General features: G+C 50.1%; 1 protein-coding gene across 2 annotated transcripts; it reads left to right on the top strand.

The window, feature by feature from the left end:
• The first annotated feature begins 522 nt into the window (after positions 1–522).
• On the top strand, positions 523–20943 carry TSKU (tsukushi, small leucine rich proteoglycan). 2 transcript variants are annotated; one of them, XM_065646148.1, is made up of 4 exons: positions 523–648; positions 3116–3201; positions 17516–18553; positions 19251–20943. In XM_065646148.1, the coding sequence occupies exons 3-4, from the start codon at positions 17526–17528 to the stop codon at positions 19279–19281; spliced, it is 1059 nt and encodes a 352-aa protein (XP_065502220.1). In that variant the 5' UTR covers positions 523–648; positions 3116–3201; positions 17516–17525; the 3' UTR covers positions 19282–20943. The 2 variants fall into 2 exon arrangements, with proteins under 2 accessions (XP_065502220.1, XP_065502210.1); XM_065646138.1 differs by lacking the exons at positions 523–648; positions 19251–20943 and adding an exon at positions 1346–1418 and having other exon boundaries at positions 17516–18599.
• The last annotated feature ends 1823 nt before the right edge of the window (positions 20944–22766 follow it).

The raw sequence follows: 22766 nt of genomic DNA, 5'->3' as shown, positions 1-22766 counted from the left end.
CACTGAACAAAGTCTGGTCCATCCTCTTGACACCCGCCCTGGAGATATTTATAAACATTGATGAGATCCCCCCTCAGCTTCTCTTCTCCAGGCTGAACAGCCCCAGTTCTCTCAGTCTCTCCTCATAAGATGCTCCAGACCCCTCAGCATCTTCGTAGCCGCTGGACTCCCTCCAGTAATTCCTTGTCCTGAAACTGGGGAGCCCAGAACTGATCCCCAAGAAAGCAAAGGGACGACAAGGAATTTTACCCAGGGGGGAGATGCAAAGCAGCAGGGAGGGCGAGTGTGTGTGTGTGTGTGTATGTGTGTGCAAAGGCGGCTTGACACCCACTCCCCTTTTTTCCCCCGTGAGGGGGGAGTCTGCCAGCTCGGGAGCGGCACAGCCGAGCGCAAGTCCTGCCTCCTTCTTCCTCCTCCTCCCAGATGTTCCCTTGTGTGCAGCCATCTGTTGAGCTCCCTCCTCCCTCCTCCTGCGGGGAAGGGGGCAGCCCGCTTGCCCGGCCAGCTGCACGCCTTGAACGAGGAGAAGGACGAGGAGGAGGAGGAGGAGGAGGAGAGAGAAGGAGGAGGGAAGAAGGGGACACCCGGCCCCCAAGTCTCGCTGCTGCCGGCTCCCGCTCCGCGCCGTGAGAACCAACCCCAGTCCCGGTGAGTTCCCCCCCATCCCCTCCCCAGGGCTGGGTGTGCAGAGCCGCGGGGTGTTGGAACCCCAACTTCACCCCCAATTTTGGGGGAGGGGGGAAAGCTCGCTATATAGGGGTGGGCTGTGCCCTCCCTGTCGCCTCCGCGGGGAGCTGGGGATGCTCAGGGCCAGCTCTGGGGGTGTGTGTTGGGGAGCACACCCCCCAAGCCTCCGAGTGCGGAAACTTTTTCGGTGTGATGAGTTTGCCCGGCGTGCGGACTCAGCGGTGCGGGGGCAAAACATCTGGGGTGCGGAGTGAGGGGAGGACAGGGGTCTCGGGTGGGGGTAAACTACTTTTTCCCCACCTCTGGCTTTCTCAAAGGGGGGCAATTTTGGGGTGCAGCGGGGGTGAGTTCGAACCCCCAGCCCGGCTCCCTCTCCCCGTTGGGCTGCAGCCGTGGGAGGTGTTGGAGGGGAATGAGGCGTCTCCAACCGGGATCTCTCCCCTTCTTCGCCCCCCCAGCCGGTGCAATGGTGGTTTAGCAGAGCGCTCGGGATTGCCACGGCTGCAAAGTAATCCGAGCAGCAGCTGGAGGCTCCGCACCGCCTCCCCTGCCCGGTTTCAGGGCTTTGATTTCACACAGGGCTCCCTGTCTCCCCTCCTCTCTCCCCCCCCCCCCCCCGCCCCCTTTTCCCCGGCCCTCCCCTCCCAGCACTGAGGTCGGGGCTAGAAAAGAGATTTTTTTGCTCGGGTTCTGGTGCCGGGAGGCTCGTAGGGGTTTGCAGCTCATCCAAGGTAAGGGGAGAAAGGAGAAGGGGTGGGGGGGCAAAGCTTGGGGGGGGTGTCCTGGACGGGGTGAAGAGGCTGGAAGGTGCAGAGGGGGCTCGTCACCCCCTGGGTTGCAGAGATAAGGGCAGGACAAAGCTCCCTGCCTGGGAATTTCCCATGCCTCTAAGTGGATTAAGCTGGAGGGGAAGGTGTGTTTGGGGTTGGGGGGAAGGAGGGAAAGGAAGCAGACCAGGATTTATTTGTTCTCTTATTGCAAAAAAAAAAAGAAAAAAAAAATAATAGAAAAAAGCTGCTGGTTGTGACTTTTGAATCAGAAGGTCAGAAAGCACGGGGTTCCCCTGATAACGCACACACCCTGTAAACTTTTAAGCAGCTCCATGGAAACTTGTTATTAATGCTGCAGTCATTAAAAGGCGCAGACCACGGGCAGATTTATTAGCCCAGTAAACCACAACACGTGCCAGCTCGCTCTCTCTGGAAACAAAAGGGTCCTCCGTCAACTTTACGCCTCTGCTTGGGGTTTGGGAAGGCTGGGGAGGACGAGAGCGGCGAGGATGGAGCTGGTGGCTCGTGTCGTGGGGAAGCAGCATCGCCTCCGTTAACCGACGCTCTCCATCGCGGTCAGCTCACGTAATTCGGCGGCAGCGACGGAATTCGAGCGCGGGGGTAACGAGAGCACCGAGCCGAGCTCACGGCGTTTCATCGCAGGAGCCTCCGCTCTCCCGAGCCAAAAAGATTTTTATTTTTTTTTTTCACCCGAGTGTCTGCCATGATAAATCAGCTGCCGTTAGCCTGAATAACTGCATTCACTGAAGTTACAGTAGGAAACTTGTCTGGGGTGGACACTGTGCCATTGCTCTGCAGACAGCAGCCAGTGCCGGTCGCTGGCGTTGCACTGAAATATTGCATTGACCGCTGCTCCGAAGCTCGTCTGGCAGCGCACAGAGCTTTATCGCAGCGGGAGAGAGCGAAGAGAATACGGGGAGAAGAGGCACTGTGGAAAGGCAAGGCTTAGACTGATCTCTCCAGGAATAATGAGCACGCTGGATGTGTTAGATGCTGAAAGAACTGGAGGGAAGCTGGGAGAATTTGCAGCCTAAACTTGGCTGGCTGCTCGCTGCAAAGTGGGTTAGCGTCTGCCACCATCCTGGCATGGGGCACAGCTCATGTCCCTTCACGACCCACAGGCGCCAGTCCCCGTCTCGGAGAGGTGTTTGCTCGCATGTGGGTTAGAAATGACCCGGCGAGGCCCTGACCTTAGTCCATCTCTGCTCCAATGTGGGGTCCCGGAGGTGGTGGGTACGTGGGGTGAGCGATGCTGGGGGCCGGCGTAGGCAGGAGGGCGGGTGGCAGCACCCAGACATGGTTTTTTCCCCCTGTGGCATCCTGCTGCAGGGAGAGGCTGCTGGTTTGTGAATGAATTGGAGCAGCTGTTGGCAGAGGCAGCGGGGAGCAATCGCAAAAATGCCCGGAGGGAACCAGGACGTGACGGACATCCCAGGGGACATTAATTACTAACAGTGAGGTGGGCTGGTAGGGAAAGCTGCAGGGTCAGTGTGAGGGGTCTCCCGCACCCCTGTTCTTTAAGATTGAGTGCAAGGCATAAAACAGCATGAATGAGTGGGAGGAAATTGGGAGAAAAGAACTGTAAAACAAACAAAAAAAAAGCAAAAATATATATATATTCTTTCTTAAATATATAGGAAAAAGCATCCTGTGCTCCCCCAGCCCAGCAGTGAACAACAGCGTGTGCCACCCCGGTGAGAGACAGAGCTGGGGAAAAAAAAAGGTGAGCCACTGTCTTCTGAAGGTTTAGAGTTTTCCCTCCATCCCTAACTGCTTTTCTTTTTTTATTTTTTTCCTCCTCTTTCAGTCTCTTCTCCCTCCTCCTCCCTGCTTGTCAGCTGGTTGGTGGGGAGAAGCAGAGGCTGGAGGGTGGGATAAGACAAGGCATCCTTGTCCGGAGCCCTCCTGACCCCCCGGCACCCCCAAGCCGTGCAGTAGCCACAGCACTGACCTGCTGGCAGGTTATCAAAAGAAACTTCCGAATGCCGAGATATTGAGGGGAGAGATAAAGGCTGGCTTGAGCAAGCCATTTCTTGTCTTAAAACTTGGCACCTGGACCTATCAAGGGGAATGTATGAATGGTTCAGCCATTCAGTACAAAGAATCCTTGAGATTTTCATTTGTATTGCAATTTTTATATATATATTTATTTTTAATTTCCTGGGAGTCTCCAACATTTTCTCCTGGAGTGTTTAAGATGTGCAGGAGGGAGGAAGGAAATACTTGCTCGGAGAATCACCCCGGCCTCCCCCCCTGCAAGAGATTAAACCAACCTGGCTGCCTTAGCACGGGACATTCCTGAGTTGCATTAACCAGGCTGGAAATCTGCCTGTTGGAGCAGCAGCAAACTGGGGGAAAAAAAAAAAAAAAAAAAAAAAGCCCTTTATCTTTGCTGTAGCTGAGCAGAGGGCCATGTGCTATGTGTAATATCAGAGGGCCATGTGCTGTGTGTAATATCCGAGTGCCAGTATCTGCGGGTTTTCTTTTCCTTCCCTTTTTCTCCCCTTCTGCTTCTGTTTTGCTGTCCATGTGTCTGTGATGTTGATTCCTCTCTTTTCCTCTGGTCCGCGCTCAAACCCAGGGGTGAGGAGAGAAATAAGGGCTTTTTTTTTTTTTTTTCTTGAGTTTGAATAAGATACCTCTTGTCGGGAAAAACTGAGACTTACAGGCAAAGCCCTGCTGTGGCAAATGGGTCAAACCAGATTGGATTCCTCATCCCCATCATAACTGAAGTGAAAAACTTGCACAGAGCTCTCCAAGTGGGGCAGGACAACAACCCTGACTCCAAAATCACCTATTTTCCTCCTATCCTTGAGAATTCTGCTGCGGGGTGCACAGTAAGGGCAAGTTTCACACAGCAGGACAGAGGAGACTCTTTCTCCAAAGCCCTTTAATCCCAGCGCAAAGGCTCAGTTCCCATCCAAGGAACAGGCTGCCCAGGGCAGTGGTGGAGTCACCATCCTTGGAGGGGTTTAAAAGACACGTAGATGAGGTTCTCAGGGACATGGGGTAGTGACAGTGTTGGGTTAATGGTTGGACTCGATCTTGAGGGTCTCTTCCAACCAAAATGACTCTATGATTCTATAACATGCACCTCCTGTATCTACCAAGGACTAGAGCATTGCAACCTCTTGTAAGAGATCTCCAGCTCAAAGGATTACAGGATCAGAGGGTAACACTGAACCTGGCCAGTCTCACACACGGGAGGGAGCATTGCTCTTCTGGAATGTCCCCAAATGTCGCATGGTGATGCCCTTATCTCCTGGGTTCACAACACGGTGCATGGTGGCCCCCCCTGGCTTTGAGAAGGAACAGGGTGCAAGGGGCCAGCACCATGTAGGGGACAGGTATGAGGATGCTGTAATTTGGGAAGTCTTAGCCAGCCAGTGATTTCAGGTCAAACTGTGTTAGGAGGTCATTTAATACAGGGTTCAATGGTAAAGGCAGATGCTTGTGAGCATCCCGGGTGACGTGTGGCATCTCCACGTCATGGCAGAAGTGCCACAGAGCTGCGTCAACAACAAGGGGACAGGGATGGGGACAGGATGGAGTTGAGCAGCATGGGTGGGTAGAGGTCCCTGGAGAGGCAGGTCTGATGTTGGCAGCCACCGAGACTGCAGCCACCCTTCAGAGCCTGTGAGCACTGATTCGAGAGGTGCTTAGATACCCCTTCACGACAACCACCTCCACAGATGTCCCCTTCCCTGTCCCCCAGCCTGGCTGCCCATTTTGCAGAGGGAAAAGCAGAGCTGGTATCCCCAGTGTTTCCTGGCAAGGCAAGAGCTGGACGTGGTACATGAGGACAGTGGTGGCATTTGGCTGGACCAGTTGTGGTGGAGTTGGCAGGGGGCTTCTCCATGGGGTGAGACCAGGGCATCTTGGCTTGTGCTCCATTCCCAGTTAAACTGGTGGGATTTGAACCTGAGGATGGTTGCCCCATCCGCACACAGGAATGAACACCTCTTGACGCTGGGGTTAGTCAACCTTATGGTGTCAGGAGGGAAACTGAGGCACGCAAATACAGACTCACGGCAAACTCAGTGGTGAGAAATGAGTCCTGCTGGGGACTACTTTTGACGATCCTTCTCTCCAAGACCCTGCACCAGCCAAGAGGGACTGGAGGAACCTGATCTGGGTGAAGATGTACCTGTTCATTGCAGGGGGGTTGAACTAGATGAGCTTTGAAGGTCCCTTCCAACCCAATGTCTTCTATGATCCTGGGCCAGGGAGAGGAGGTAAAGAGCTAAGGAGAAACCACAACACTGGAGCAATGAAGCATCGTCTGGGCTGGGGATGATGCCCAGTGGCTAAACCCTTTGTCAGCTTTACCCAGACCCCTTTCCCCTCTCCAAATCCCCGCTTCCCGAATCTTCTAGGAGATCCGCTGGGCGTAGCGAATGTCTCATGCGCTTCGCCAGGGTGGGGGCAGCTCCTGAAGCCCCAGCTGATGCTCTCCCAAGCGGTTTCATTGGCGTTCATTGTTCGCAGTGTCACATTGCAAGAATTATTGGTGACGGGGGGAAGAAGGGCCGTGAGGGGAATGAGACAGGAGCCTCCAGCTGTGCTGTTTGCAACAATAGCGGCCAGGATTGTATTTATTATCTGCTCGGCGGAGGGTCTGCAGCTGCACGCTGAGAGCCACAGGCGGCAAAGAGGCCAGGAGATTATTGTGCATGAAAAAAACAATACAAAAACCAACCACAAAAATAAATAAAAAGCCCACAAAGCCGCCCTGGGCCAGTGGGGGCAGCACCAAGGGGCACCCAGCTTGGTGTTGCTTCCTTGCTTTGCCCTCCTGTTGAAGCCTGCAGGGCTGTGAGGAGAAGGGAGGTTGGGAGCTGCTGCCTTTCAGAGGGATAAAGCTGCACAGGGTCCTCTTAAAATCCTCCTGCCAGGGCTGGAGGTGTGGCCCAGTTGGAGTGAATTTCTTTTCCCTTTGCTTTTCGTGTGATTTCGGTCTGTGTTGTCTGCCTCTGCTTGCTGGAGTTGGGCAGAGCACCGTGACCAAGGCACATGGTCAGAGGTAGCGTTTGGACACCTGATTTGCAGCCACCTCTGTTTCAAGGAGAGAGAGCTGGAAAGCCCTTAAAGATCATAGAATCACAGAATAGTTTGGGTTGGAAGGGACCTTTAAATCTCATCCAGTGCCCCCCCTGCCATGAGCAGGGACATCTGCACCAGCTCAGGTTGCTCAGAGCCCCGTCCAGCCTGGCCTGGGATGTCTCCAGGGATGGTTCATCCACCACCTCTCTGGGCAGCCTGGGACAGGCTCTCACCACCCTCAAGGTCAAAAATTCTTTCCTCATGTTTAACCTGAATCTCCCATCCTTTATTTTAAAACCATCACCCCTCGTCCTGTTGCAACAGCCCCTGCTCAAAAGTCTGTCCCCATCTTTCCTCTCGGCCCCTTTTAAGTCCAGAAAGGCCACACTAAGGTGTCCCCAGAGCTTCTGTTCTCCAGCTGAACACCCCAGCTCTCTCAGCCTGTCCTCCCAGCAGAGCTGTTCCAGCCTCGCATCATTTCTGGGGCTCCTCTGGCCCCTCTCCAGCAGGTCCGTGTCTTTCTCACAATGAGGTTATGGCCGAGCAGCTATCTTAAAACCAAGAAGTGTCCAGCGTGGATAGGAGGTTTCCTCTCCCTGTGCTGCACCTCTTAATATTTCTCGCTGTCCTGGCAGATGGTGTTCGTCCCAGCATGCATTCCTCTTGAATTATATCACGTCTCTGGGAGCTGGAGTGCTATGAAAAAATATCGTCATTGCAGGAGCCGGCACAAGAACTGGCTGGGGTTGGGGGTCAGATGTGGGAGAGCATTATCAAAGGCTGAGCCTACAGGAAAAGCTTGCTAGGATCACTTTTAGCTGTCAATAATTGACGAACTAAGAAATAAGGCCCTATCTTAGGTGTTTTATGCTTTAATAATTTATATCAACTTGCTGGATTTCTTAGTCTGACACCAGGAATGGTCAGAGAGGAGGGGGTAGCATGTACAACCCTGATGTTGCAGAACAAGCTGTGATCCCTCATTGTTAAATTGATCTTTTGCAAAGGGGGATGCAGTCCTGAAGAACGAGGGTTAATTCTCCCTGTGATTTGGGTAGAGCCTGAGTACTCCAAGCCTTCCTCCGTGCATCACAATGAGTTCCTGGGCATCAGAGATGATGGATGGGGCAGGAAGGTCTGCTGGGAGCTCTACCGAGTCCCTCTACAGCAAAACGTATTAGAGTTGGTGTAAAACTAGGTGTAAACCTCTCTCTTTGCTATGCTGAAGGGCTGTTTTGTAAACCTATTTGTGCCAAAATAACCCCTCTGCAACGGAGACTTCCCATTCTGAGTTGCGTCGCTGAGTTTACGATAAAGATCCCGTTCAGGCTGAGTTGGAGGCAGTTAAGAAAATATTTGTGTTCCTGGCTGAGATGATGTCTGTGTTAACGCGCAGCAAGTGCCAGGACAGCAAGACCTCCTGTTCCTGGAAACGCTCACTATTAAAAAGCAGAGGGGGAGGATGGGAAGCAGGGAGGTCAAAGGATTCGGAGTGGTCACCCCTGGGGTGACGCTGGAGGAGGAGAAAGCCCCGAGTTTCTGCATCCCTCACGGGCATCTTGTTTGATCCCAGCATCCCAGGCTGCTGGGAACTGGTGTGTGGCTGATGATGCTCCCAGTTTGAGTGGTCCTGCAGCTGGCATAGCCAGGAGGCAATGGTGGGGACAGGATGCTCATAAAATCATAGAATAGTTTGGGTTGGAAGGGACCTTCAAAGCTCATCCAGTGCCCCCCTGCCATGAGCAGGGACATCTGCACCAGCTCAGGTTGCTCAGAGCCCCGTCCAGCCTGGCCTGGGATGTCTCCAGGGATGGTTCATCCACCACCTCTCTGGCCAACCTGGGACAGGCTCTCACCACCCTCATCGTAAAAAATTTCTTCCTCACGTTTACCCTGAATCTCCCCTCTTTTAATTTAAAACCATCACCCCTTGTCCTATCATAACAGGCCCTGCTAAAAAGTCTGTCCCCATCTTTCTTATCGGCCCCTTTTAAGTACAGAAAGGCCGCAATAAGGTCTCCCCAGAGTTTTCTCTTCTCCAGGCTGAACAACCCCAAAAAGCAGCCGTTAGTTTCCCACATCCCTGTACAGCTTTAGGGTTAAGCTGTGGCAGAAACATAGAATCACGTCCCCTCTGCTCCCAGGGAGCCCCGTGAACCCCGCTCAGAGCTGCCGGGAGGTGACACGCTGCACCGACACCTCCAGAGCTCCAGAGACTGCGCAAATTTAATTTCCTTTCAGGAACGCCTCCTCTGGGCACAAGCACGTCTCGGTGTGAGATTGGTGAGCAAAATTGCTTTCAAAAGCCATGGGAGACTATTTCCCCCACCCTAAATATAACCACTGTTAACCTGGCAGCATCCTGGGCTGAGTAGAGAAGGGGGATTTTTGTGCAAAACCCTGGTGCTGCTGTGATTTAATTCCTAATTTGTCTGTGCTAGACGTGGCACTGACTTTTTCCCACTCCAGGTGAAATCCCTGGGAGCTGGGCTGCTGTTTGCTCCCAAGATGTGGCTTTTCGAGGCATGCAGCTCTTGGGGCAGCAGCAATCATCCATATTTCACCCACAGATGTAAATCAGCTGGAACTCACCCTATGGGCTGGCAGACCTGCCCACACAGGTTTCCTTTTGTCAGAGCCCAAAATACACTGCACCGCACCTTGACTTCCTCCTTGGGAGGGATGAGGGATGCTGAGGGAGACATTGCACAAGTGGAACAAACAATTCACTGTTTAAACACTAGGATGATAAATTACCCATGGCCTCTTGCAAGGCAGATGGGATTTGTAACATTAACAGCTGGAGCAAAGATTATTTTAATAGATCTCTCCATTTATTTTATAAAGAAAGGATAATTTATTTTTTTTTTTACTTTAAAGGAAAAATACAGCAGAGGTTATTTCAGCTGAGTAAGGGATGTCACATGTTTGAAAACTAACCCACAGTGCAAAGCTGTAGGGTTTGGAGGTGCTGGGTTCTCTTTTGATCTATCCCATATGTCCTCTCTGCAGCCCATATGGTAGATTGGGAGACTGCTTGGGTTTTGGCTTTGGGGTTATGAAATGTGCCTGATGCTTTACAATTTGGCTTTGCTCTTGCTCATCTTATCTATCCCATCCCCTGTAACGTTTATGAAAATTTCCCTGAAGGATGGAGAGCATCGGTGGGATGCTGGCTAATCATTGTGGTTTTGGTTCAGTAGTTTCTCTATGTCTGGAGCTGAGAAAAGCAAATGGAGATAACTGAGATATGGGGAAAATGAAGAATGGTGTCTTGGTTTTTTTCTGCCTTGGCCCTTCTGGCTCTCCACACCCCAAATTGCATGGGGTTTTTTTGTGAAATTCAAGTCTCGCAAAGACAGACTTGATGCAGAGCAATGGGGTTCTTGTGCAGATCTGGGAGCAGCAGCTCGTCTCTGTTTATGGCAGTTTTGTCCCCTCTTGAAATCACCTGAACAGGGACAAAATTCCCAGCAGAGCAAACAAACCATTGGCTTGAGATCTGCTGATCTTGGCCACCTCTTGTGAGCCCTGGGGACCCACAGGTCAGAGAGGAGAAATTCCATCCTGAGCCCACCCGTCCCGTCACGCCGTCCACCCTGGTCTGCCAAAAATACAACCACATCGCTGCATTGAGGGAGGAGAAAAGACTTTTTCTTTCCATCCCCCATTTGATGCCTATTGTATATTATTCTTCCATAGCCTAGTAAGGTATATTCTTGACACCGCTGGGTTAATTACTTGCTAACGACAATTCCTTTGGTGGGGGGGGGCTCTTGACAGAATGCAGAGGAGGTGCTTTTACATCCATTATTAGACAGCTTTAAAGGAGAAAGGAATTCACAGAGGTTTGGGTTGGGTTTTTTTCCCTCATTCCCTGCATTTAAGTCTGATTTCCCTCAGGGAGCAGGGAGATGGAGCAAAAAGTGTTCAGGCACCTGCAGGGTGATTTTAGCTCCTGTTCAGGCCCTTTGGTGTCCCTTTACATTGAGCCATAAGGGCTAGCACCACCATTCCAGTGGCTGCATTTCCCCCCATCCCAGTGCTTGTATACACTGGTGGGGAAAATAAAGCAAGGAGAAGGAGAAGATTGGGTTGCACATCCTCTTCTTTATATCCTGATGGGTAACTGGGGATGGCTCTGCTGTCTAAGCAGCTTTGCATTTCACACTGATAAAGGGGCCGATAAGAAAGATGAGGACAGACTTTTTAGCAGGACCTGTTGTGATGGGACAAGGGCTGATGCTTTTAAACTAAAGGAGGGGAGATTCAGGCCAGACATGAGGAAGAAATATTTGAATCTGAGGGTGGCAAGAGCCTGGCCCAGGTTGGCCAGAGAGGTGGTGGATGCCCCATCCCTGGAGACATCCCAGGCCAGGCTGGACGGGGCTCTGAGCAACCTGAGCTGGTGCAGATGTCCCTGCTCATGGCAGGGGGGGCACTGGATGAGCTTTGAATGTCCCTTCCAACCCAAGGTATTTTCATGATCACCTAAAAGTGGCTTGTTCAATGTCTCCTGGTGGAAGGCTACATGAAATCAAGGTGAATTTAGAAGAGCCAAGAGACAGATTCTCCTCCTGCTATCACTGACACCTGGAGTAATTCCACTCAAATCCTCCAAAGCCACCTAAGCAAATGCAGGACCAAACCTATGTAGCCAATACTTGGATTTTCATTAGCCCTCCTCTCCCTAAATCCAAGAAGTCACAACCACCGAGTATAAAACCAGGATCAGTATTTGCAAAGCATACCCCAAAACAGCTGACAACAACAAAAAAAGCAAATTGATCAGAAAGCCCTGTTCCCATTTGCACCAAAACTCCTTTGTGAGGAAGCACTAATTGGTTTAATAAGCTTTACAGAGGGAGTAAACACGGCTCTTTGCTGCATGTGTGTCGGGATCTCTTCCGCAGGGAAAAACTGGTCTGAAGCCGGCAGAGCAAAAGCCTCGATAAATGTTACTTTTGATGGATTCACATAAAAAATCCCCAGTAACTTTGTCAGTAGCAGTTTCTTTATCATGTGAGGGGTGTGTGCCTACAAATTAAGGGATTCATAGTCTCTGGCCGGGGGCTGGTTTGAGCCAGTTTTGCTTTCTGCACACATTGGCATGTGGGATCTGGAGACCAGGCTGCAGTTGCATCTGTGGCGTCATTTGGGCTCAGCCTGGGAGAGTCCACACTGGAAAAGTGTAGCTGTTGTTAGTGCTGCACTTCAGTTGATAATGATTCTTATTTTGCAGGTTAATTAATGGGAGGAGGAAACCAATCTAAAAAAAAAAAATCTCTGAAGCACTTTCGTTGTTGGAGAAGCAACTAAGGAGAATCCTGGTGCTCCAGAGCCTCTCAAGTATTTAAAGAGAAAAAGAGACAATTTTTTTTTTTTCAGTCTGGAGGATATATGGTATCTATCATATCCTATGCAGCTTGCTCTGCTTTCCAGTAATGTTCCCTTTCCCCTGCCCCCAGTTAGTGATTGCAGCCAAGTGGGCCATGTGGGCCTTGCTATAAAGATTTTGCTTTTGTCCAGTTGGCTGATGCAAGATCCAGAAGACGATCCCCAATTTTTCCTCCTGTTGAAATATAGTTGCTAATCCAACTCCTCCATCCTTTGTTAGAACAGCAACTTTCATTCGGGATAGGTGGACTCCAGCCCTTCTTTTTTTGCTTCTTTCCTTTAAAGGTTTCTCTATTTGCTGTTAATCCAGAATTAATCCAGCAGCACATTGCTGAAAAAAAAATGGAAATTACCAGGATCTGTTTACCATGCCTTAGACATTCAGGGATTCATGTCATACTTGATCTGCTCAAATTGTGAGCTGCTATTGAAAAGATCGGTCCTGTTTTCCCCATTCCTGTGTCAGAGCTGCTAACCCTGCAGCTGGGCAGCCCGATTTGCTGGAAAACTGACCCACCAAAAGGGAAAAAGGAAGATTAGGGGGTTTTTTTGTTGTTGAATGAGTAATCTGAATTGATTGATCCTGGGTGCACCTGTTTGCTGGGTGGGACTCGAGTTTGGAGGATGCAGCCAGGGATGGGGTGGGAAGCAGCAGCCCAAGGAGAGTGGACAACTGGCTAAACCATGGTCAAGGGAGAGATGGAGCATCTCCAAGATTTGGTCTGGTCTTAGGTGGGTTTCATCCCCTTTTGGTACAATTTCTTTCTCTTCACACCACCCTAGAGACAACCTGGGGTTTCTGCACTTCTTATTTACGTACCTTAAGCTTCATCGGGTGACTTCGGGTCTCCAGCCCTGACCCAAGCTGCATTTCAGCTGATGCTTTGCCAAATGACACGTCTGGGGAGGCCGAGGGGAGCAGCATAAACAAGGGGGCTATTTCCTGACTCCATCAAACAACGAACTTTCAAACATCTCCCCCTTTTATTATTTTGTAATTAGTCCTTGAGTTTTGACTATAGGGATTTCCAGCTTGGTGGTTGCCAGGGCAACCAGAGGTGGCCTAAGTAGCATCCTCTTCATCTCTGCCTTCCCAAGAGGGGGACCAGTCCCTAAGCAATGGGCTTCCATCCAGGGCGGGATGTGTTAGCTCATCTTCCTTGGGTTGGAACGAGGTCGAAAAGTCTCAGCTGTAGATCGGGCAGGACTAGTAGGAAAAGTCTTTCAGGAAGAGGAGAAGGGGGAAATCAAGTGCAGTGAGAAGCGTGAATTTGCAACAGCATCGTAACAGAGCTTTCTTCTCTCCCACCCCACTCCCCGACCATCAGCTGAGACCTGGGTTTCCTCTGCAGTCTGGTTTTAAAATAAGATTTTAATGGGGTTTTTTGGCAGGGAAATCTCAGTACGAGGTTTCTGTCCGGGTCCTGTCACATGACGGTGCAGGAGATGAGCAGAGCAGGGAGGAGACATCGGGGCATCTGCGGGCTCAGGGAGAGGTGTGGGATTTGGGGAGCTTGGTCCAACTTTGGCTCTGTTGCCCATCACTGGGTCTCCTTGGGATTGTCTCAGGATATCTGTCATGCAGAAAGGATGAGGAACATATAAAGACCAGAGCCCTGCAGCCACTCTGGACACCTAAAACATGGGGGATGATGCTAGGCATGAGGAAGAAATTTTTGACACTGAGGGTGGTGAGAGCCTGTCCCAGGTTGGCCAGAGAGGTGGTGGATGAACCATCCCTGGAGACATCCCAGGCCAGGCTGGACGGGGCTCTGAGCAACCTGAGCTGGTGCAGATGTCCCTGCTCATGGCAGGGGGGCACTGGATGAGATTTAAAGGTCCTTTCCAACCCAAACTGTTCTACGACTCTACAATGCTGCAGCCCCAACAGCTCCTGTTGAAATCAGTGGGTACAACAAGCCCCCCAGAGCTGTCAGATGGCCAAAATCTATCCCCGTGATCTCTCTACACCACAACAGCCATAGAAATTAGAAGGCCATGGCTGAACCAGCCTGAGAACAGACTGTTTTCTCACAGTGGCTTTCCCCCCGCTATCCCAGGTGATGGGTCTCGCGGTTTCTGGCCTCTGGTGTTTCCTCCAGATGACTCTCCCCAGTGCTGCAGGAGGATAACTCATCTTCCTTTTACGAGGGGATACCTTGGCTTCCTGCCTTTGTCAACAGAGCAGCTCGTAGGCAGCAATCCAAAGGCAATTTGATGCGGTTTCAAACGCACGCTGTAGACAGATGAACTGTAAATGCCTGCGGCATGTTCCTTTCCCCATTTCAAAGAGTGCTATCGATTGCTCGGTGCAATGATGGAGCATGCCTGTACCTGACTAAGCTTTTCGTCGATTATCTGGCAGTGCAGGAGTCTCTTTCTTGGACTGGAATCTGACCTGTACCTTTATTTCTCCTACCTTTTATCAGAGCTATTGGCCAAGTGGCTTGTTAGCCTATGAATGCTTCATGCTGCTCCATAAAGGAGTTTTTAACTGGCAGTAACGGATTGCATCTCATCTGCAAAGCAATTGCAAATCAAGTAAGGGTGAATTTGGGGCAGCACTGCAAGGAGGGAAGAGGCAAGAGATGCTGTACAAATACTTAAACTAAGCTTTGTGTAATGCCATTTCAGCTGCATAATTTTTCAGGCTTGCTGCTGGCTGGAGCCATGGACATTGCAGCGGGACCTGCTGTATCTGCCCATTTCTGACGATCATTTTTGAGGCTGATCTGGAAGGGAATTCCCACGTCAAAAGGAGTTTGAGCAGCCTCATAATCAAAGCCTGGTGTTGGCTTTGATTGTTCTCTCAGTTAAACTAGGACTTGGGAGGTTGCCCTCTTGCCTGTCTTCAGCAGGAGCCCACCAAGGTCTCAGCGCTCAGAAAGCCAGGTCTCATACCGATGGGTCTTTGGACCTGCTGGGGTCTGGTCCAGCTCTCACCAGAGCCAACAGGATGCCATGAGGAACTGAGCTGGGCTTTCAAAGGGGAAGTTAGGAGGTGTTTCCCCTGTTGAGACATCAAGTGGGAATAACCATTGGGTGGGATTTGGGAGAAGAAATACCAGTTGACTGAGTTGACACTAACTCAGGTACTTCCCTATACATGAGGCATTTAACATCTGGGTTTTTGCTTTTTGAGTTTCCAAAGTGGTCCCCACTGCTGTAATTTCCACTGGCGATAAAACATTTCAGTGTGTTCCAAATGCAGCTTCATGAAAAAAAAATAGTATTTAGTTTAGGAGGGACTGCAGAAAGCTATGGTCTGTTTGCACAGAACCAGAGGGGATCAGCCTTGAGGCCATTAAGAAAGCGATACCTGGAAATGTGTCTGCAGAAAGGAGCTCTACCCCTGCATCCCCTCTGCACGTGTATGTGTTTTCTCAAGAAACAGTCAAGATAGGCTGGGACTACGGCTCATCTTACTGATTTTCTGTTGTTTCTATAGAGTAATGGACTCCAGAGGACTGCGTGTTGGCCTTTAGCAGTGCCTTGGTTGCAGGCTTTTTGGCCAGAGTCCCAATTTCTGCTATTTGCAGGAGGTTTGGGAGTTACTGCCAGACAAGTATCAGCGATCAGGACGATATTTTTGCAACGCTTTCCTCCCCTTTGCACTTCTTTTGCACATTGACAAGTAGTCCCTGGTGGGTCTCCTGGGAAGGAGAGCAGGGCCAAGAAGACCATGCTGGAAAGGGAGAGAAAGTGATGCCAAGGGGTGGGTGAGGGAAGACAAAGTGTGAACTTCTAGGAAATGGTCTTGGGAAGGTGCAAGGGCTGTGGGGAAGGCGCCTCAGCCAGATCAAAGGGTGTGTGAGAAAGACGATCCTGCAAGGAAGTTAATAAAGTGCTTTTAAACAGCAGTGGGAAAGGTGAGAACAGAGACCAGGGGGGCTGAGATGGGGATGGGAACTTGCATTTAAAGGGGATTTTGTTGTTGTTGTTGTCGGGTTTTTTTGGCTAAATGAGTGCTTGGCACGTGAGTCTTGTTTATCACCAGCAGCTAATGGATCTGCTTGCCTGGTTTGGTGGGGGCTTTTGTTGCCGACCTCCTGGAGACCTTGTTTGTAAGGCAGGAGTGACCCATGACTGTAATTGGAACCAACAAGGACAGCCCTTGCTGCCTCTGCTGACCTGCAGGATGCTGTGACGCTCCAGTTCAGGCTCTCCAGAGATGCGGAGCTAAAGATTTTTTGGCTGGTTGCTGAAATCACGCAGCTGCTGTTGCCCACAGTTGTGCAGAGGAGCTGTTAGGATGTGATCTGAAGAGGTCCAGCACAGCTGCTGAGGTGCAGATCCACTCTCTTCCTCTCTCAGCTGTGATGATGGAGGGACAGAAACATCTTTGATGGAGAAGGGTCAAACCCAGAGGGCTGAAGAGAGCTCCTTGCTTGCTGCCATTATTAATCAGAGAGAATACTTAACGTAATTAGCAAAGACTCCGCAGAGGCTCTATATGAAATAAATTGGCTCTCGCCACTCAATGCCTGTGCAGGCCCATCACAGCAGAGTCTGGGTTAGACAGAGCAGCCCTTGGTTCTTCTTCACTGACAAGTGAGGAGCCAACTGGCTGTTGTTCGTCTTGCCAGCCACAAGTCCGAGGAGGGTTGGTTTTAGCCACCTGATATAAAGCAACAATCCTACCTACCTAAATGCGTCTAAATTTGCATCTGAAGTCTAAGCAAAGGAGACATGTTGTCTATTTGGGCAGCAGGCATCTGGCCTTTCATTGAATCATAGAATTGGGTTGGAAGGGACCTTCAAAGCTCCTCCAGTGCCCCCCCTGCCATGAGCAGGGACATCTGCACCAGCTCAGGTTGCTCAGAGCCCCGTCCAGCCTGGCCTGGGATGTCTCCAGGGATGGTTCATCCACCACCTCTCTGGCCAACCTGGGACAGGCTCTCACCACCCTAAGTATAAAAATTTCTTCCTCGTGTCAGGCCTGAATCTCCCTCCTTTAGTTTAAAACCATCACCCCTTGTCCTATCACAACAGGCCCTGCTGTTCTAGCTGTTCATCCTGGATGATGTTCTGATGACGCTGTTACCTCTGTCATCTATAAGAAATTTGAACAGATCTCTGGTTTTTCCTTCCCTGGTAAGGGTTTTGGACACCTAAGGCTCCCACTAACAGCCTACATTATTGCCCCAACCTGTCAATGCAGGGTCTTGAACTCAGCGCTCTCAAAGGTCACAGGGATGCCTTGACATGAAGACCTCTGTGTGCTGAAGTTTGCCAGGCTGTAAAATGACCCAGGGTTTGAGCTGTCATTTAGCTTTTTCCAGGGCCCAGTCAAAAGTTGGTTAGTTAGATCGTGCTTTAAGGCGGCCTACTGTTCTTACAGCTAATTTCCAGTTATGTCTTAATGTGGTGATATCTGCAAAGACACTTAACCCAATATTTTTTCTCCACTAAGTTCCCAGTGGAGGTCATAATATGAGAGACAAAGTGTTTGGGACATCCATGCTATTTAAGGGTATATTTAATCTATCCTTTTGGAAAGACAGAGGAGAAGACTGCATGACTCAAACTGTTACACATCTCCAGTAAAGTAATTTCTATGGCAATTAAATCTATTTTCTTATCGCCTTGTTTTCCAGGTCAACAACAATGCAGCTCCTAGCCTGGTTCAATTTGATGCTTCTCCTCCCTTGTTTTGGTACCACCAAAACCTGCTTCCCTGGCTGCCACTGTGAAGTGGAAAGCTTCGGTCTCTTCGACAGCTTTAGCTTGACCAAGGTGGACTGCAGTGGAATAGGCTCACACATTGTTCCCGTCCCAATCCCTCTGGATACCTCCTACTTGGATCTGTCATCAAACAAACTGGAAACAATCAATGAATCAATGCTCACTGGCCCTGGATACACCACCTTGGTGAGCCTCGACCTGAGCTACAACAAAATTGCCAAGATTTCCTCCACAACCTTCTCCAGGCTTCGGTACCTGGAGTCCTTGGATCTGAGTCATAACTCTCTGGAAGTCCTTCCAGAGGACTGTTTCTCCAGTTCTCCTCTGGGTGACATAGATTTGAGCAATAACAAGCTTTTGGATATATCTATAGATGTTTTTGCTTCAAAAGGTCAAGGAAAACCCCTCAATGTGGATCTATCTTACAATATGCTCAGCACCATCACGAGGCACCGTGAAAAGAGCATCCCTAACATCCAGAACTTAAACCTTTCTGGAAACAGGCTAACATCTGTGCCAAACCTCCAAGGCATTCCTCTCCGATACTTAAATCTTGATGGGAACCCTCTACTCAGAACTGAGAAAGGAGACTTCATGGGGCTGAAAGATTTGATTCATTTATCCCTCAGTGGCTTGCATGGATTTGGAGAATTATCTCCTTATTGCTTCAAGGAACTACAAGCCCTCCAAGTTCTGGATTTATCCAGCAATCCCGACCTGAAGTCACTGACTGCTGAAGTTATCTTTGGTCTGAATTCCCTACAAGAGCTCAACCTCTCTGGGACAGGTGTGTCATCCTTGCCAAAGACTGTGCTGAAATACCTGCCTTCCATCAAAAGCATCACCCTGGGGAAAAACATACAGTGTCTTAAGACCATCAAAGAAGGACAGTACCACCGACAAATTGGACTGACCAAAAAAGAGGTCCTCAGTTGCCACAACAGCCATGGGTCCGTAGCAGCAGCATCTTATGTTTCATGATGAAACCTGGGGAGAAGGGGCAGGAAAGGGAGGGCAGGGGGGGCGTGGGATTTGTACAGGTGTCGGACTGAGATGGTTTGCAGTGTGCCTTTTGTAAAACTGTCAATAATTTATATATTTGTATACGCCAACATTGATTGTGGATTTTTATAAACTCTCAAATCCTGGCCCACATCATCTGCAGGCTCCAGATTTTGCCCAGTGCGTTGAGGTCCCACAGTAGCTCAGGAGCATTGATGCTGGACAACGGAGACCAAGCTGCTCTGCAGGTCCCAGGGCAGAACAGCTGGTCTGGAGCAAACCTTCATTCCCCAGACACGTTTGCAGGAGTAAAGCTATGTCTGTCCAGAGCACACACCAAAACGTACTGACTCTGTAGCTGCTTGCTTACAAGACCGTGCATCATCCTTTTTTTTTAATTATTACTCCCCAAGAAGTGCCTTCTGGATGTTGCCTTCATTAGCAGCACCCTGTTCCCTGTCATGCACTTTTCAGTCTAGAAGAAACATTTCCAGGCAAACCTGAACACAGGGTGCTCCTAATGTGCTGCTTTTTACATGTTATTTGCATAGGTGTGCAATGAATATTGAGTAAGTCGAGAACTTTTCCCACAGTTTTTTTCCTATTTTCCCATCTTGATCCTTTTTTTGCATCAAATTACTTCAGGTCCAACCTTGTCAACCTCCCATCTCTCTAACCTTGGTGAGATATTGCTCAGAGACGATGTGCAGCAGAGCAAGGCAAGCAGAGGGCTCTGCCAACAGCCGCATCTCACCCAGGAACCAGCCTCTGATGAAGTAAACTAACTGAGCTGCCAAGTGAAGAGATCACGTAGCCCAGCTTAAATGAAAAAAAAAAAAAAAAATCCTTCCTCCCTTTCTGGAGAAGCTTGGAGGAAAACCTTGGCAGGGATTGTCATCTTGATGACCTTATCAAACTAAGACGCAGACCCAAAGGACATGAGATTAAGCTGTTTCCATGCTGATGTTCCCCATCTGAACATAACATCTGCAACTCAGCTGGGCTCCTGGAGCAATTTCCAGCATCAAAACGCTCTCCAGAACATGCCAGGAGAAGAATTAACACTGACGCCTGCAAACCTGGAGTGCTTTGCCTATCGGGGGAAAGATCTTGTTTGGTTTTTTTCTTTTTTTTTTTTTTTTCCAGAGTTGTGGCTTTTCTTTCTCTTACACAGCTCCTTGGCTGCCAACCCAAATCTGATAAAAAACCTGGTCCTCAGAGATTTATTCATTTTTTCCTCCATTGCTGAAATGCTGCCATAGCAAAGGGGAGCATCTCTCATCCGTCTTCTTCTCCAAGCCAGGAGGCAGTGGAGGAAGGCAGCACAGCACGACCCAATGCTGTGTGTGAAGCCCTCATCTTGCTTATAGGAGCTCCTGCAATGGAGGTATCTGCTGAGGTCTGGTCTGCATCTGGCATAAAATGTCCTGGGCATGGGAAGAGGTTGTAGATGGGGGTCCTGCTCGGGTTGGTCTGCAGCTTGTTCTCTAAACACAGCCTTGCATCAGGGCAACCTTCAACGTGTAAGCTGGTTTAGAGAGGTCCAGGCAAAGGTGATGCAGGTATGAACCCATCCTACAACCCTCCTTGGGAGTGTTGGGAGGAGCTCAAGCTTCATCCTCACATTCCCAAAGGTCTTTGCAAACAGAAACCCTGTTGCCCCAAGGAGCTGTCTCCAGGGATAACTGAAACCCACTGAGCCCATAAAAGCCAGAGTCAACACCTCACTTTGGATACTGAAATCGCTCTCACATTTTCATCTATCACCTTTTCAATCATGGATTTTAAGGTGGGATTTTAAGCCTTTCTTTCAGTTCTGGGGGTTTCCCCCCCTCTACTGAACATTTGCAACGCTCAACCAGCCTTCATAATCATAAGAAACATTGTTTTTCTTAAAAAGGCAACGGAACTGCCTACAGGCAGGGATCTGGAAGGGAACAGCAACCAACTGCAGTGCAAGATGGGGGCAATTTGGGAGGGAGGAGATGTTTTTTAGTGGATCTTGCCTTTTTAAGAGAATTGTTTTCTGCTGGCAGGAAATGTAATTTTTAAATAGTTGTTTAATTTTATATGTCTGTATGAAGATGAAATGTTTCCAGGATCGCATACTGTCAAAGTTACTGTCTTTGCTCCACTGTGGTAAGTTTAAAAAACAATGTGACAATCCAACTGAAGACTGCAAGATTTCCTTCTGTAATCTCATGCTAGCTGCTAGCTGAACAAGTGCTAGAAAAAGCTGGCAAATACTGTTGCCGTGTTAGTTTGGTTTGTTTTTTTTTTTTAAGAACCTCTGCAGCATTGTAAGGCTTTGTGATTATTCACAATATAATAAAGTGATTTGGAGGAGAATAAACCCAGATGCACCGGATTTATTGGCTTAGTGCTGGGAGGGCGGCAGCTGTTGCTGGGTCCAAAGTGCAACACGGCTTCTCTCCTCGCTCTGCTCAGACCCGTCACCCTCATGGGTGTTACATCTCCAAACTGGGGACAGGATTTGTCCTGCTGTGTCTGTCCTGCTGGGCTCCTCTACGGGCAGAAAGTCTTGAGAGCTTCACTGGCTGACTCAAACCAAATTCATAGAATCATAGAATGGTTTGGGTGGGAAGGGATCTTCAAAGCTCCCCCAGTGCCCCCCCTGCCATGAGCAGGGACATCTGCACCAGCTCAGGTTGCTCAGAGCCCCGTCCAGCCTGGCCTGGGATGTCTCCAGGGATGGGACATCCACCACCTCTCTGGCCAACCGGGGACAGGCTCTCACCACCCTCAGTGGAAAACATTTCTTCCTTATATGTAATCTAAATGTCCCCTCTTTTAATTTAAAACCACCACCCCTTGTCCTATCACAACAGAGCCTACTGAAAAGTCTGTCCCCATCTTTCTTCTCCACCGCTCTTAAGTCTGAAAAGGCCGCACTAAGGTCTCCCCGGAGCTTCTCTTCTCCAGCTGAACACCCCAACTCTCTCAGCCTGTCCTCCCAGCAGAGCTGTTCCAGCCTCACATCATTTCTGGGGCTCCTCTGGCCCCTCTCCAGCAGGTCCATGTGTGTCCTGTGCTGAGGACCCAGAGCTGGCCCAGCACTGCAGGGGGGTCTCCCCAGAGCGGAGCAGAGGGGCAGAATCCCCTTATTATTATGGGGATTATAAATTATGGCAGTGAAGCAGCACAAGAGTATCTCAAGCAAATCCCCTGCTCCAGGATCTGCTCCAAAGCTTGTCAGAGATGGTGGGGAATCTCTTCATGGATTCAGGATGCAGTCTGTCAGGGTTGAAAGGCTGAGCTTTGCAGAGCGGGTGATGCAGTGAGAGCCCATGAGCTGTTTCACCAGTCTCTGGGAGTGGGAGGAAGCGAACGGGTGGAGGAGCGATGCCACGGCACGGAAAGCCACAGGTTGCCAGACCACAGAGCTTTCGGTGGTGAGATACACGTTGTCCAACCTCAGCACCACCCCCTGAGGAGCGGGGGCTGCTGCGGGGAGGGTTAAGAGCACGCAGAGCCATTGCAAGTGAAGAATAGATAGAAATGTCTCAGGAGGGCTTTGCCCGCTCTTAAATAGCAAATTTAATTTTAAGCACTTCTTGGTGCTGTGTATAAAGTGATGCAAGCAGAGCCCCAGTGAGGAAACCGCCCCCGAGAAGCTGCAGCATTCCCGGTCCTCCCAAGCCTGAAGGAACAACTGCATCTTCCACGCAGGCAGGCAGAGCTGCAGGATGCCTGCAAGAGGCTGTTGGTTCTCCAACCGCCTCTCCAAGCTGCCCTGTCCTCCAGGAGAGCACGCAAGTTACAAGCAGACTGTAACCTGTGGGCTGACGTCTCCAGGAGAGGCCAGATCTTGCTCCCAGCACTGTTATGGACTGTAGGGGCAAAGATATCACCAACCTTTAGAGATGACAAACGGTACAAACCGGAACACAGGAGGTTCCACTTAAATATGAGAAGAAACTTCTTCTCAGTGAGGGTGCCGGAGCCTGGCCCAGGCTGCCCAGGGAGGTTGTGGAGTCTCCTTCTCTGCAGACATTCCAACCCGCCTGGACACCTTCCTGTGTAACCTCATCTGGGTGTTCCTGCTCCGGCGGGGGGATTGGACTGGATGAGCTTTCGAGGTCCCTTCCAACCCCTGACATTCTGTGATTCTGTGATGACTGCTCCTCTGGTGTCCACCAT

This window comes from Caloenas nicobarica, chromosome 1 (genome assembly GCF_036013445.1).
Source record: "Caloenas nicobarica isolate bCalNic1 chromosome 1, bCalNic1.hap1, whole genome shotgun sequence".
Classification (NCBI taxonomy): domain Eukaryota; kingdom Metazoa; phylum Chordata; class Aves; order Columbiformes; family Columbidae; genus Caloenas; species Caloenas nicobarica.
This window is presented reverse-complemented; position numbering and strand designations above follow the sequence as displayed.